This window comes from Bos mutus, chromosome 19 (assembly GCF_027580195.1).
Source record: "Bos mutus isolate GX-2022 chromosome 19, NWIPB_WYAK_1.1, whole genome shotgun sequence".
NCBI lineage: Eukaryota > Metazoa > Chordata > Mammalia > Artiodactyla > Bovidae > Bos > Bos mutus.
This window is the reverse complement of record NC_091635.1, coordinates 51,309,593-51,325,307: the sequence shown is the minus strand read 5'-3', so window position 1 is coordinate 51,325,307 and position 15,715 is coordinate 51,309,593. Positions and strand designations below refer to the sequence as shown.

General features: G+C 37.4%; 1 protein-coding gene across 5 annotated transcripts in view; it reads left to right on the top strand.

The window, feature by feature from the left end:
* The window catches only part of VMP1 (vacuole membrane protein 1), a 126,070-nt gene extending 110,405 nt beyond the window's left edge, over positions 1 to 15,665 (top strand). For all 5 annotated transcript variants that reach the window (XM_005892288.2, XM_070390578.1, XM_070390577.1 and 2 more), the window contains 2 exons: positions 12,478 to 12,580; positions 13,654 to 15,665. In XM_005892288.2, the coding sequence (XP_005892350.1) occupies positions 12,478 to 12,580; positions 13,654 to 13,797 (247 nt within the window). In that variant the 3' untranslated portion in view covers positions 13,798 to 15,665. The remainder of the gene's footprint in view (positions 1 to 12,477; positions 12,581 to 13,653) is intronic.
* Positions 15,666 to 15,715: the final 50 nt, after the last annotated feature.

Below are 15,715 nucleotides of genomic sequence, written 5' to 3'. Positions count from 1 at the left end.
CGTCCATGGGATTTGCCAGGCAAGAGTACTGGAGTGGGGTGCCATTGCCTTCTCCTATGTACCTACAATTAAGGGAGTGATGAATTGTTATGGTAGAGTAAAAATCAAAAGAAAAAATTAAGACAAACTCAGCAGCAGTTCAGATTTAAAATTATGAGATACTAAGCCAAGGAAGCATGAAAAATGAATCCTGAGAGTAAGGACAGCTATGGAATATAACGTAAAAAGAGCAGGTAGGCTTTGGACAAAACAAATCTGAGTTTGAATGTAAACGCTGACACAGGCTGCTTATTTAATTCCTCTCTGTATCCACTTGTAATTGCTGTTGTTGCAAACAGTGTTCTTTTGAGTAGCATTTCTTCCCCAGTTTCAGGAGACCACTGGTGATCTTTCCAACTTGCAGTCAAAATGTGAAATGTTCTATCTCAAAATACCCTACATGTAGTTGAAATGCACTCATGTCAGTGATTTAAAATTCTAAGGCATGTGGATTTTTAAAATGCCTTTCCTCTCCATTTTTATGTTGCCTCTTTTCACCTCTTGTTTTCCAAAGTTTCTGCTGACTGTGAACAGAATGGTCGAGTATTAGGTGACTATTTTATGTGCTGTCAGGGAAGATTGAGGAAGGCTTACTTCTCCTAAAGAAAGTACCCGTTTCTTTACTCTCTGATGAGTAAAAACGCCTTTTACCAGGACAAAGTTTTTCATCAAAGAGTTTACAAGTAATTCTTGAGAGTACTCTTTATTAAACACCATGAACACTTCACACACAATTGTGGTTACTGTTTAGTTCTAATTCCAGTCCTATATGATCAGTATTTTCCTTTCTTTTATTGATAAGGATGTGGACTCAGAGTGGCTATAAATAACTCATATAATTTTTTATTTTAGTCTTTTTAACTTAATAATGTGTATCAGACTATATGTAATCTTTTGAGACTTTTTGCTTATTGTTATGGTGCTAATATTTTTGTGTGCTGCTGAAATCGTTCGTTTTGGGTTCCTCCTCACCAAGGGGGTCGCCCACACCCTCGCTCTCGGGGTGTGTGTCTCTGCCTTGCTTCTAACAGTTTCTCTGTGTGCTCTCCCACTTGCTGTGCTTTGTCTCTGGTAATAAACTTTGTACCTGAAAAAAAAATTGTTCATTTTGACCATTGTATATTATCCCATTTATTCATCCACTCTCCCATTGATGAACATTTGAAATGTTTCCTTTTTTTTTTTGCTGCTTTGAACAAAAGCATTTGAGAAATGCTTCTATGAGCATTTCTCAGTGCAAGATAGGTGAGCAAGTAGTAGAGCCTAGAGTATGGTTAAAGGGAGAGCTCGGAAGCAGGAGAAGGTGGATAAAAAAGAGATTGGACATAAGCAAGATGACTCTTAGTTTTGATAAGTTAGTTTTGCCTGGGGTCACATTTTGTCTAGGCAGGTGTACATGTGGCCTGCCATGTCAGACTACTCACCTCCCCAGGTGGCAAGGGAATAATCATTTAGAGTTGACCGTTACATCTCTGGTGGTGAGATTTCTTATCAGTTTTATACAGCTCTGAATGCTGTACTGATGGCTGAAAGAAATATCTCTTCTACAAATGGCTCTAGTCTTAGTGTAACGATGAAATGGCCCAGCTACATAATAAGTATGCCTTTGACCTGTGGTATTTTTAGTATAGCATGTCATGGTATGACACTCGTAAGGTCCCAGAGAGCATATAAGCCCTACCTCCAAACTTTATTGTAATTTTAAAGGTAAATAATTCCCCTCCCTTGACCAGAAATAATAATTTGTAGATTTATTTCTTGCACAGTTCTGGAAAGTAACCATTAGTATCAGTAGGCTTAAGGAAAGATATCCCTGTTATCTACTCCTAAATCAAAGGGTTTATCTAGTTATATATGAAACTCTGAACAGATATAATGTCAGTAACATATTCTGAAAGGTTAGAAAAAGGTAATAGCCTTGAAAAAGCCTTTTGGTTTATGGTATTTTTGTCAAGAGGACAAAGAAAAGGATCTGAAAAAAGATTAAGCATGTGATGGATTTTTTTTCACTCTCTTGTATCCTAAGCTGAAGTAAGTCAGAGGACAGAACCAAAGAGTCAGGGAACTTTGGAGCTTCAAAGGCCTTACATTTGTTACAGCCTTTTTTTTTTTTTTAAGATTTTAAACTTAATTTTTATTTAATTTTAGATTTTCTCCAATGAAAGACTTGGACCTATTTCTTAAAGAGCACGACCAAAGTCTAACTTTAAAATCATGATTAAGATGACATGTTCCTGTATTCTCACGAAATAGAGGATGAGAATTCCCAGAAAATAACATCAAGACTATGACTCGTAACAAACCATAAGCAGATCATTGGCTCATTGTTCGGTTGCCAGGGTCTTATTGGAAGACAAAGTCCCCAGTTTAACCACACAAGAAAGTTTCCATAATTCAGTCATTTGAACTCGGGGGATGGGGTTGACTGGAGCAGGGACTTTTTACCAGATACAGAATGTTCCATGCTCTGCTGTCTCCTGTTTCTGAGTTAACTTGACGTTTGACCTCAGAGTCGGACTTGCCTGTGGCAAGAGAGATCGTTTTAACCAGAGTAATTAAGTGCTTGAATCTTAATGTTGTTTCTTGTTGGTCAGGTGGTCAGAATGAGCTGTGTTTGCCTGGACTTTTTCTTCTAAAGAAAAAAAATCTGTCCTTTCATTTTAAAATATAATGGTTTGCATACTCAATTCTCTTTGACTTTTTTTGATCATTGTAAGATAATCAGAAAAAGTTACGGAAGTGTAGAACACAAATAATTGTATTAACTGGAAGAGGATACAGAGATTTTTAAGACCGCAGCTGCTGAGACTCACTTGTACATACTGACTTTAATATATATAATCTTCTATACTTCAGGTAGAATACTCCTTCCTCTTCATGTCCTCTTCCTGTAGTTTATCTTCTCTTTTGACTTTTAACTCCTTTGTATTTTTGTTATAGATACAGGGGAGGCAGGATAGTGAAAGGTTAAAGCAAGATCTCTGGAGTTAGACTGTAAAGTGAGAAATGGACATTGTATTAGGAAGTTAATATTAACCATAATTAGAGCATTTCAGTAGAATGAGGAATACTGAAACCCAGTTATATCAGACTACATTGTGAGTAAAGAAAAAGTCAGGCCAAGGTCACACCTGACACATTTTTAAGTGTTCTATAAATATGTTGATTAATTGAACTCATTTATTCATTATTAGGGGAGACCTCTGTATATTTTAGGTTGAGGGAAATACTCTAGTAAAAAGCTAGAGATGGAAAATACAAATGAAAAAAAAAAGGAAGGACATGGGTTGGATATTAGCATTTAGTAAGAACTCTGCCAGATGCTTTACATATTTTTATGAAACTGCATAATAAAATCTGTAGGGTATTATCACTGGCTTCATGGGAAACTGAAACGTATTCAAATTCATGTAAATAGTAAGAAATGTAAGGAGATAGGATCAAAAGCCTGAGTGGATTGATTTATCCTCCTTAACCACTTCTTCCTTCAAGGCTGAAATGAAGATTTCCAAATCTTTTGAAGTAGAGAAGAGGGACATTGAGATAGCTCTGTAGAAGACAATGAAGAAATCTGCTTGAAGTTGGAGATTTGGACGAGAGAGCTGGTTCCCAAAGGCTGCCTCATGTGACAAGAAGCCGGCATGAGTTCTTTCTAGCCGGTCTCCTTGTTCACACTTGTATCAGCCTGGCACTGCTGAAACTTGGTGCTACTGGGGTTATTTGAGAAACCTGCTGGGGTTGGTACTGTAGGTTTAAATGCATTTTTTCCCCCTTATTCTTCTAATCACCCTTATGGATGAAGTTCATTGAGGTCAGAGATCCTGGCTTTTCTTTTTGAGGTTATGTACTGCATTTAGTGATTTTCTGCCTAATGGTTGTAGTAACTAGATTTTTCTTGATGAGATTAAATTCCTGTCAATAGTCACTTTTTTTTTTAATCCATTTACCATCATGATATAAAGGCCAGTGAGGTTCCATGCTATTTCACCTTAAGTTTAAAATTCCACAAACTATTCTTTATTCTTGACCTTTGGGTCTGTGGGTCCCTGTTGCTGATTTCTTTTCTTTCTTAGAACTCAGTGGATTCAGCCAGCCACAGATGAATTTGTCACCATATAAAGCTACCATCAGTCTGTCATTTTCTGTAACTGAAATCAGTTGATTTTTAACAGGGTTTTGTTTGGCAGCCAATCACTTTACTTGGTTCTCAGACCACTTCTTTAGCTCTGGCCTCATTCATTAACATAAATGCCTGTTTGGCTTCTGTTGCTCACATCTACGTTCCGAAATGAGGTTTGTTTTCAAAAGCTTCCCTTTAATGATAGCGTATTTCAAAGAGTAGCTGCTAATTGTAAGGAGGTATTACTTTCATTTTGATTCTCATAGAAAACAATTCCAAATGTTCAAAAGCAAGTGCAGTTGCCAATTACTTTTTTTGAAAGACGCTGGTGATAGAAATATGCTGTGAGGCAGTAGAAACCATACACCTGATGTTTCTCGATAAAGCAGTGGTCTTCCTTCTACACAGCAGCTAAGAAACTGACGGTGTCAAGTGTTTATAATTCTACTCAGCACACAATAGACTAACTTGAGTACAAAAGAGGTTTTAATAATTTGAAAGGGGCACAGCTGTGAATGAAACTCAAGATGTTTTAATCCCAAATCCTGAGGTTGAATCACAACGAATTTTAGATGGTGCCAGAGACTATCAACTCAAACTTATGTATATGAGAAAGCCCTAGATTTTAACACTTTCATTTCAGTCACCTAGTATTACTGGATCTCAGTTTTACTAGGTTAAATATAAGTTGATTTGCAGCTGACACCAGTTCGTTTACTTGTCATATTCCTGGGTTAATTAGAGATCAATTTGTTTCTCTTTTTCTGTCTCTAATCTCTGAGGACTAGAAGGCTATAAATATTAATGAATGTTAGCATGATGACCTTTGGCTTCTTCAGAAAGATTGTTTGATGAACTACCTCCCCTCTTGCCTTGCCTGCTTCATCTCCTGAGCAGTCTACCTTAGGAGGCAAGAAAGGTTTTGTTTTTTGGGGGGTTTTTTTTTGGTGGTTTGTGTGTGTGTGTGTGTTTTCATTTGTAGGGCAATCTATCATTGTTGAATCAGGCTAGGAGCCTGAGATCCATTCTGAGTCACTATGAATAGAGTTCTAGTACTATTCGGGCCCCAGGGAAACTGGTGGTTAAATACTGTGAGAATCTTTATCAGACAGGAAATGACAACTCATTAAAATACTAACCGTTAAGCCTGTTTAGATCCTGGCCTCACTGCCCAGCGGGGGCGGGGGTGAGGGGGGATGGTTATGGAGGAGTGGTATTCAATTCTACTGCATTTGACTAAAATGCGCACATTTCTGAAAACAAAGAATTACTTATAAGACTGTTATCAAGAAAGGGACTTGCTAGTCCACCTTGTCACTGAACTTCTGCTTTACTGTCATTGCCTCTTTTGTTCAGAAGACAGATGAGCATGTAATGGAGATGGGGTACGGATGGGCTTTTATTTCATCCCTGAAAATATATCCTGCTAAGTCACTTCAGTCCTGTCCCAACTCTGTGCGACCCCGGAGACGGACAGCCCACCAGGCTCCCCCATCCCTGGGACTCTCCAGGCAAGAACACTGGAGTGGGTTGCCATTTCCTTCTCCAGAAAATAAATCCTACTAGTACCTTAACTGGGCTTTGCTGGTGGCTCAGACAGTAAAGAATCTGCCTGCAAAGCAGGAGACCTGGGTTCGATACCTGGGTTGGGAAGATCCCCCGGAAGAGGGCATGGCAACCCACTCCAATATATTTACCTGGAGAATCCCATGGACAGAGGAGCCTGACGGGCTATAGTCAGGGGGTCGCAAAGAGCCGGACACCACTGAGCGACTAAGCACAGCATAGTACCTTAATTATAAAATTTAATCTCTTTAGCAGAAGAGTCTGTAGCTTCAGTCTAGAAGAGTCTGTTTAGGACTCCTCAGCTCCCAGGCCAAATCTCAACTGATAGAGGAATTCTCTGGAGTCAGAGGATAAATTTGATTTATTGATTTACATACAGTGATCCTCACTCAAGAAAATTCTAAAAACTCATATTCATTTAAAACAAATATAAGTTTAACTGTGGGCACAAATCTCAGTTTCTTGAGGTCTGGCTGTCTGGGTTCTTAAAGGTCCTCTTTACAGTGGTCTGTAAGAGCCACTCTAAAGCATGGAAGGGCAAGAGAAAAGAAAGCCTTGGTCTGGATCTTTGTAGAAGTAGCTGTCTTTTTTTCTCTAATATGTTACCTAACAATTTTACACTGAGTTGTTCTGCTAACTAAACCTTAAGATATTTTGACCTTTTGGGAACAGGTAAAGTTTTTTATATATATATATTTGTATATGTATTTTGTGTGTGTGTATATATATATATATTTGTATATGTATTTTGTGTGTGTGTGTGTATATATATATATTTGTATATGTATTTTGTGTGTGTGTGTATATATATATATATTTGTATATGTATTTGTGTGTGTGTGTGTATATATATATATATTTGTATATGTATTTGTGTGTGTGTGTGTATATATATATATATTTGTATATGTATTTTGTGTTGTGTATATATATATATATATTTGTATATGTATTTGTGTGTGTGTGTGTATATATATATATATTTGTATATATATTTTGTGTGTGTGTGTATATATATATTTGTATATATATAGTATTTGTAATTTTGCAGTTCAGTTCCCTGGTCTATTCCAGTGGTCTCCACCATTGGTGGGACTAAAATAGAACTTCTATTTTTATTTATTTTCATCTTTGTCATTTCCTTTTTTTGTGTATTTTTGTAATGTAAATAGCATTATTATGGTTCTACAAATAGACATAATTACGGCTATACATCCATGGAGGATATAGCTTACCATCAGTCTGGTTGGTACTCCCTCAATCCATATGTCAGAAGATCACAAATTAGGTATTACAAGTACAGGGAAGGAGTGTTGTTTAGTTGCTAAGTTGCGTTTGACTCTTTGCAACCCCATGGACTGTAGCCCACCAGGCTCCTCTGTCTGGGATTTCCCAGGCAAGAATACTGGAGTGAGTTGCTATTATCCTCCTCCAGGGGATCTTCCTGACCTAGGGATTGAACCTGTATCTGCTGTATCGGCAGGCGGATTCTTCACCATTCAGCCACCAGGGAAGCCCAGGATAAGAGTAGGAGTTCTCAGTACAAAAGGGGCTTACAGGGGGCATGCTGCAATTTATTGTCTTTTCTATGCCCCATTAATCAGAAATATTTGCTAAAGATAGCATGAAAGTCATCATAATGAGACATTTTAAATTGTTTAATGTTTCATCTATATTTTATCCTTTTAAATTTGTATTTATACATTTTACTCTTTGCATGAATAATATCCATATATCAAAAATGTTCACAGACCATTGGTCTAGGCTTCTCTGCCTTTAAAAGCTGCTTTTGGTACTATCAAAAAACAGGCTACTTCAAAAAATTATTATGCTGTCTAAATTGTAGCAGCAGTAGACTTGATTAAACTCTTCTTTTCCCTTTCTTTTAATACTACCCCTGAACTGTATCTTGTAAAAACATTTTCTCACATTCATAAGCTTTCAGTGGTTAACTAATCACACCCTGAGAATGTTATTTAGATGTTCTAATTAATCATCAGAAGAATGTTAAATAAATCAGCCTCAAAGTACTGCACAAATAGTGAAGTAAAGGTTTAAAGAAATGTTTCTTAATTTTAAAACCTTTTTTTTTTCTAGGAACAACAAAGGTATATTGCCCTTTAGCCTTTCTTGGAATCCATGTCAGACAGTTTCCAGTATATTGGAAAGCCAATGATACGACATACACAATCACAGCAATGCTAAAAGGTCCTCAGAAAAAGTGGTCAAGAAAGTAGAGCTTATATTAGAACTTTACTTTATTAATTGTTTAATTCCCTTAGGCATTTCAACTGCTTAACCTTCACATAGGCACTGTGTAAATAGAGCTAAACAAGACTAATCAATTTTTTTAAAGTTTGTTACTCTTGTGTTATTAAGCACTGTGCCCCAGTTTTATGATGGCACTTAATAATAATTATAGTAAAAAAAGAAAAAACACATCTGGCTGGAAAAATCCAAAAAGAACCATGAACATGAAGATTTCAGGTCTTTTAATAGTAAGTGCTAGTTTGATGACTATGTCCATGATGGAAAAGAGATTCTAAGTAAATCAAATGGTATGTTTTTTATATCTAGTGAACCAGTTTGTTTGAAAGTAACACAGTTTCAAGGGAGTTCCTTGAAAACCGAATAACAATGACCTATGAATTTTTGGAATGGGTGTATATGCTCATGACTAACCAACAAATGAAAATGTAAGCATTGTGAAAAACTGGAGTAATCACATCACCCACTCTATGCAACCTCTGCTGATTGTGATGCTTCTTCTGGAAGATTTTTCTGGCTTTTTGTGGGACCTTTATTTATAATGAGTTGATATGGGGAGAGTTTAAGATACAGATTTCTTATCAGATAAGTGATTCCAAACATGGAGTTACATACATGCTTTAAAAACTAGAGAAAATTAATAGATTTTGTTTGTGTATTGGTCAGGGCCCTTGACAGAATTTTGCAGAGAAGTTTGTCTTGTTTCTGTTTTAACATATACTTAGGTGTATAAGCATGCAGAATATTGTTCCCAGGAAACTCCTTTTGAGCTCTGGGTGGGTTTAGACTTCTGTGGATTTCTTTTCTCCTCCTCTTTTGTTTGCATTTTCTGAGGATTTCTTTCTTTCTTTATTAAGTTCAAAAATATTTCCATTTAAACAATTTGATGGAAATTTGTTTCTTCATGATTATATTATCTGAAAAGTGTTTTTGTATGTCAAGAAATAAATATCAACGTATTACTATCCACACAACTTTTTTTTTACCCACCATGCTGAAGGTCTACAGCAAGGAAAAGTGGATGAGATTAATTTTATTCTTGCTTTTGTTTTCCCTTCTTTTTTCTTTAAGGCTTTGTCACCTAGAGAAAATGGCTGTTTACAAGGCTAGTTTAAGTATATTTAAATACAACTGCTGACTGGAAAATAGTATTGAATAACAATACTTTGAACTTAATCAGCACCTAATTGCAGCATCTTACCCACCCACTATGGGTTGAGATGAGAGTCCTTAGCCAGGTGCACAAGGTCCTCTGAATTTAATGGCTTTCAGAAAAGACATTAAGTTATTTCCTAAGCCAACTATAAAAAGACACTCAACTCTGTTGCAGATTATTCCTCCCTCCTTTCTTCATGCGTGTACCTTAAATGAATCCTGAATGTCAGAATGGACTCTTTTTTTTTTTCTAGAATGGGCTCTTACTTCTGCTGCTTGAAAATAACTTGAGGGATGAGGTCATGGGGATGGCATTCTTGTTTTCCTTAAATGCATGTTAAGAGTAAAAGCTATAATTTCAGTTTTTATCTAGTCTATTACTTAAAGAGCTTTAGTGTTAATTTAGAAAACTCTAGTATAAGAGTGCTTTGTATAAGCTGAGGCTTGTGTGCCCTAAGCCATTGTTTATAGACATAAAAAAATTAAAACTAAGATTTTGAGGCATATATTTAAAAACTTGAGGACTTGACTAATAGTTCGTTATGTAACATTTATTACCTAGATTTCAAATATGTTAACTTTTTAGATTTATTGGGATCATGTGGCACTTATTCATAATAGTTTTGGTCAATATGTTGCTATAAAAGACTTTTAACTTCTATTTTCAAGTGTTTCTAGTATCTTATAAAAAACTGAATCTCCCATCCCACCACCCAAAACTCTAAAGCATGTAATAACAAAGCACCTTGAAAAATTAACCTCTATATTAGCCCAGGATAATTCTTTGAAAGTTACGCATCATGTAAACGTATATTCTCTGTCAGCCCAAAGAGTAGCCCTAATGGACTTACAGTGGCAAATCACTTAGGCTTTTCAGTTATTTTGAAAGGAATTTAGAATGATTGTTGCTAGTCCCTTCCTCATTTCCCTCAACAACAGCAAAGTAGCACCTTTCTAACATTGGGTCTTGAGTCTTAATTTTCTCTTTAAATAAGGACTTGACCCTGGAGCCCAAGAATGATTTGAGGAAAACTGTAAGCCGTAGTTTCGCTGAGCTTTGGTCTGAAGTTAGAGGTCTGAAGAAACAGGATACACATAATGGAACCCAGCTCTTGGAGGACATCAAAAAGGGAATTTTCAAGTCGTTGCTTGTATATCCTAGCTGTTCAAATAAGCCTACAATCATTTCAATCTCGCTAAATAAGTTTTTTTTTTTTAACTAGCCACCCGTGGGAATTTGAAATGATGATATAAGGTATTGTCATTAAGGGTGAAAGAATAAACTTCTGGGAGTTCCCTGTTGGCCGGTGGTTAGGACCTGGCACTCTCACTGCAGCGGGGCCAGGTTCAGTCCTTGACCAGGGGACTAAGATCCTGAAGCTGTGCACCAGGCGAAAAAAACAAAAAGAATCAATTTCTGAAGAAAAGTTCTTAAAAATCTGCAATCTTCAAAGCCACTCTTCTTATGCATTTATTTCATTGGATTTTTTTTATATTTCTGTGGTTTGTTTCAAGTGTAAGTGGATGAGCTATTTGCATTCTTTTATGCATTATATAAAGAACTACCCAAGGAGAGTCTTTCTTTTAAAGAGAAAGTTTGTACTGTTGTTGCTCCTTTGTAGAAAGGTCATTACCGAAAAACAGCAACAGAGTTCAGAGACAGCTCTTCTGGTTTACCATGCTCACGTGAGGCCACACAGAAGGCTGTGAGAGGAAAGGAGACTTCATCTTTGAGGGCTGTCTTATGGGTCTTCTGGAATCATCCATGCAAGTCACTGCCCCTACTACATATATCTCTTCAGGCCTTTTAACATATCTTTCAGTATTCCTTAAAGGACTTTTTAAACAGCTTCACCCCACACTGGTCTCTCTTTTCTCCCTTCAGTTTCTTTGAAATGTGTCTTCTGTACCAAAAAATTGAGAAATTTATTACTGATTTATAAATTCTATTGTTCGCAAATGAGTTCATGTGTGTGTGTGTGTGTGTGTGTTTGTGTACGCGCGTGTGCGTGTTTTGAATCCATATAATAATGATTTGAGTTCTTGGACATTGACCACTTCTTGCAGTTTTTTTCTCTCCCCATAGCACCAATTACAGTTTGGATATAAAATAAGGACTCTATTAAGGGCTTGTTGGTTGATCATTAACAGACCAAAGAAAAGTGTCAGCCAGGACTATGTATTTGTTACCCTCTGGTAAATATAGTAGCAAGAAGTTTCTCTTCTGTACTCCTGCTTTTTGTTAGAGAAAGCAGCAACTGAAATTGTTCTAGAAAAAAGGTGGTGACATTAATACTTGCTTAAAGAAGAGAACTTTAGGCACTGTTGCAAATACAGAAAATACCCTTTGCTGGCCCCAGGAAAATGACTGGGCTCATTTAGCTTTTAGCCCTATTATGAAAGATGAGAAAATAAAGCTTATAGAAAGTAGAGATGTTTGGTTTTCTAAGTCGCCCCAAGTTACCGTTTTTTAAAATGCCTGCAAGCATTTCTAAATCGGGAGCCTGGTAGCTCCAGTTGCCAAACCGGTTTAACAGCACTGCTGCACACATTCTAGGTGAGAGGGAGCTCTGAGTCCATCAGCTTATCAGAGATCACTATCCCAGTCATCTCAGAACAAGTTGTTTAGTAATGTTGTGTAGTTTCTATGTAAGCCGTCCACCAAAAACCACGACGTGATTCAAGGTTCATAGTTCCTTCTTTGTTCCTTTGTTAATCACTGACTTCTGACTGGTAGGAGGTGCCTCCCAAATTTGCTAATGCATTCTTTTTGGATAAGGATGACGCACAGATTGTCCTAATAAGGACTTGGATTGAGAAAGGACCGCCTCCTCTGAGAAGATGGGACAAGTCAGTGAGAGGGCGGGCAGTTTCTTTTTCAACCAGGGATGACACAAGCATAAGTCATTTCCTTATTAATCGGTTCAAACCAGTTCTTACAGGAACTGGTGGTGATAAATGTGAGACTTCTCAGAAGTCATTCATTTTACTCTTTGTACCACACCAGTGTGCAGCATCGGCTGAGCTCGCCTCACTCTGAGAACTAACTCTTCTACTAGAAGGGACTCTCAGCTCCTATTTCCTTCTTAAACATGTTGATGGGAGAGAGTTGTCTCCCGTAAGGGGTTGTGAAAGGATGAATTTTTATCCATTGGGAAGAGTTCACAGGATTTCGCCAGCTCTGCTGATTGTTGTTGGGTTTTTTCCTCTTTCTGTCTAATCCCTGTTTTTTTGAGTCAAGGCGGTAAGTGGATTTTCCTTTAACATTCTTTCCTGCTTTTCTTCCCAAATGTGTCTTTCTTCCTGGGGTTATTGTACCACGCCTCCAGTGCTGTCCCCGGCATAGGTCCGTCTCTGCAGAAGCCATTCCAGGAATACCTGGAGGCCCAGCGGCAGAAGCTTCACCACAGAAGCGAAATGGGCACACCGCAGGTGAGACTTTTCCCTGGTTTTCTTCTTTTTCCCACCCCCACGGTTTCAGGCTGCAGTTACATTCACGGCACTCACTGGCATTTTTAGGCAAATAGAGTGAGGTTTGTCAGGCTTAATAGAAGTTTGAAGCTCTGTGTACCCTCTACTGGCAAATGTGTCTTTGTCTAAAGCAGAAAAATGTAGCTTTTGTTTTGTACTTCTCCCCAAAACGAGCATTGGGTTAATGGAAAATAATGGATATGTTCTGTAGAATGAGTTATTACCTTGATCTTCAATGATTTATTTATAAGTAGCAAGTATACTTTCCAAGTGGATTAGAAAGTTAAGATTTATAGCATAACAAAATATTGGATTTAATGAGTTCATTTGAATATCCATTTTGGCTCTCTTTCTTTTCATTGATGGGAAAATAATCTTTTTTAAAAATATATATAAACCAAAGCTGTTAACATAACTGAACTTAAAAACTTTAAGCCTGCCTTTTGTATAAACAGTTCTGTAGCAAAGAAAGGAAATGACTAGGAGAGGATGAGTAAGCAATAACCTGAAATGGGGAACTTGAAGGAAGCATAGGGCTATTTTTGTTGTTGTTTGGTTTTGTTCTTTTTTAATGGCCTTACAACACTTTATGTGGTCCTTTGCTGCCCTCAGTTGACTAAACGTAACTACAGAAATAGATAACATTTATGTTTTAAAAGCTGCTCCTAATATTGGAACAAGAATATATTTAAAACTATCTTGACGCTACTCTACACGTATCCCCATGGTGACTTCAGATAGTAGAATTTCATCAAAGACTTTATGTAGTGAAAGACAAGAAATGACCTCACACCCCATTCTAAACTATATTCAACATTCTCTTTAACAAAGTGAAACCTTTAATAACTGGAGGTAAGAAGGCCTGAATGTAGATTTCAGGGTAGCTGAAGAGATAAGACTTTTCTTTTTTAATTGTTTATTAGGTTATAAGCTCAAAAGTTCTCATTACTTTCGTTAAAACATGGTAGATGACTCCGTTTACTACCAAACTAACGAAGCATTTCTCGTGGGTTGTTCTGCCTTTCTTCCTGCAGGGAGAAAACTGGTTGTCCTGGATGTTTGAGAAGTTGGTTGTTGTAATGGTGTGTTACTTCATCCTGTCCATCATTAACTCCATGGCACAAAGTTACGCCAAACGAATCCAGCAGCGATTGGACCCAAAGGAGAAAACCAAATAAGCAGGAAAAGTTGTTAACTGCAGAAATTAAAATGGAAGGGTTCTGCCTTAAAGTGGGAGGACTCCAGATCAGGAAGGAAAATTTCCTTTTCCAACCTGTATCAGTTTTAACTCACCACCCCCCGCCCCCGAAAGCAGTTTAATCCACATCTTGCACTGACATACTTTTCCTTTGTCAAGGTAAGGTATCCACCCTCAGTTCAATCCAGGTTTTATTAGGATGGAATGTGATGTTCAGCAGCAAAGTTAACAGAAACTGGCCTTCTATTTGTTACTTTCAAAGGCCCACGTGGTACAATTAAAGAATTCCAACCACCACCACCCCCCAAAAAAATTCCTAAGTTATGTTAAATATTTCAAGCTTTTTAGGCTTGTCAAATATGACCTCTTTGTTTTTCTGAGTCATCACAAGTGTATATAAGTTACACTGGATTGGGTAACAGTCTTGCATGTCTATCATGGTAAAAGTAATATGCCATCCTGCCCAGCCCTTCTTCTCCCACCTTCGAAAAAAGGCCATTTTATGATGCATTGCACACCCTCTTGGGAAACTGATCTTTCAATTTTGAGACAGTATAAGGAAAATCTTGTTGGTGTCTTACAAATGAGCTGACACCATTTTTTATTCTGTATATTTAGAATGAAGTCATGAAAAAACTTTATAAATACATCTTTGATCATTCCAAAATTGTGTCCATTTTCTTGAGCGTTTTTTTTAAAACTTCCTTTTAGCTTCTACCAACTAAATTCAGCCTTGCCACATCCACCGCAGCCACAGCCTCTTAAGCCTTCATTTATTTGCATGAAAGGGCCACTGCCAGGTGTTTCTTGGTTGGGTTGGAATTGGGTAGCTGGCTACAGACTGCTGAAAGGGCAGCTTAGGTACTGGTGTGTGGAGGCGACTTCTTGGTTTGTGAAAACAGGAGAGATTATAGTATATAAATCAAAGGACATGGAGAGAAAAATAACCTGTTTTAAAAGAAAAGCAGCTTTCTCATAGCTATTCATTTTTAGCTCAGCACGTATTCTGATTTTAGCAGAAATTTACTTTTATATATAACCTAATTTTCTTTCTTTCGTAAGTGTTTGTTCTTATGTGATTTTTCCTTTCGGATGTTTCTGGTTGAACTTGGTCATTTTATTTTGCTCCAGACGGGGCAGGGTCCCGGAAGTGGGGCAGTGATAAGTAGTCTCACTTTTCGCCTTTAGGAAAATTGGTACTGACAGTATATTGAGTATAGAATTGAGTTTAAATCTCAACAGGCCAGAAATGCCTGGTTTGTTTGATCAAATCCTGCCTGAATGTCTGCTTGTTTTGCCTACCGTCGTGACATCTCCATGGCTGTACCACCTTGTCGGGTAGCTTATCAGACTGATGTTGACTGTTGAATCTCATGGCAACAGCAGTCGATGGGCTGTCTGACATTTTGGTATCTTTCATCTGACCATCCATATCAAATGTTCCCATTCAGACATTACCCAGCACCATGGTTTATGATTAAAAGAATTGGTCCTTAGGTCTAGTGGCACTTTGAATCTTTCGTGCCGTACTACTGTGTCAATATCAAGAGGATTTTATGCAAAATTGGGATAGTCTGTGATCAAAACTAAATAAAGGACAAGCAGCCTGCCTTGTGAGTTTTGGAAAGGTTACTTCTTAAACATCTTTTACCCCCTACCTAGAAACTCTAGCAATAGTTACTTACTTGAAAAGCGGTACCCAGATGCTTTAAGTAAACTCACGTTAACCATTATGATTTTTATCTTTAGGGTTTGTGTAAGTCTCTAAATCAGCTTCCAGTTGTCTGTCATCACCTTCACCCGCATTTTATTTGGTGTTTGTCTGAATAAAGGAAAGAGGAAAGCAAATCTGATTTGTACTGTCTGTACTAGATTTGGGGATTTGTTGATAAATTTAT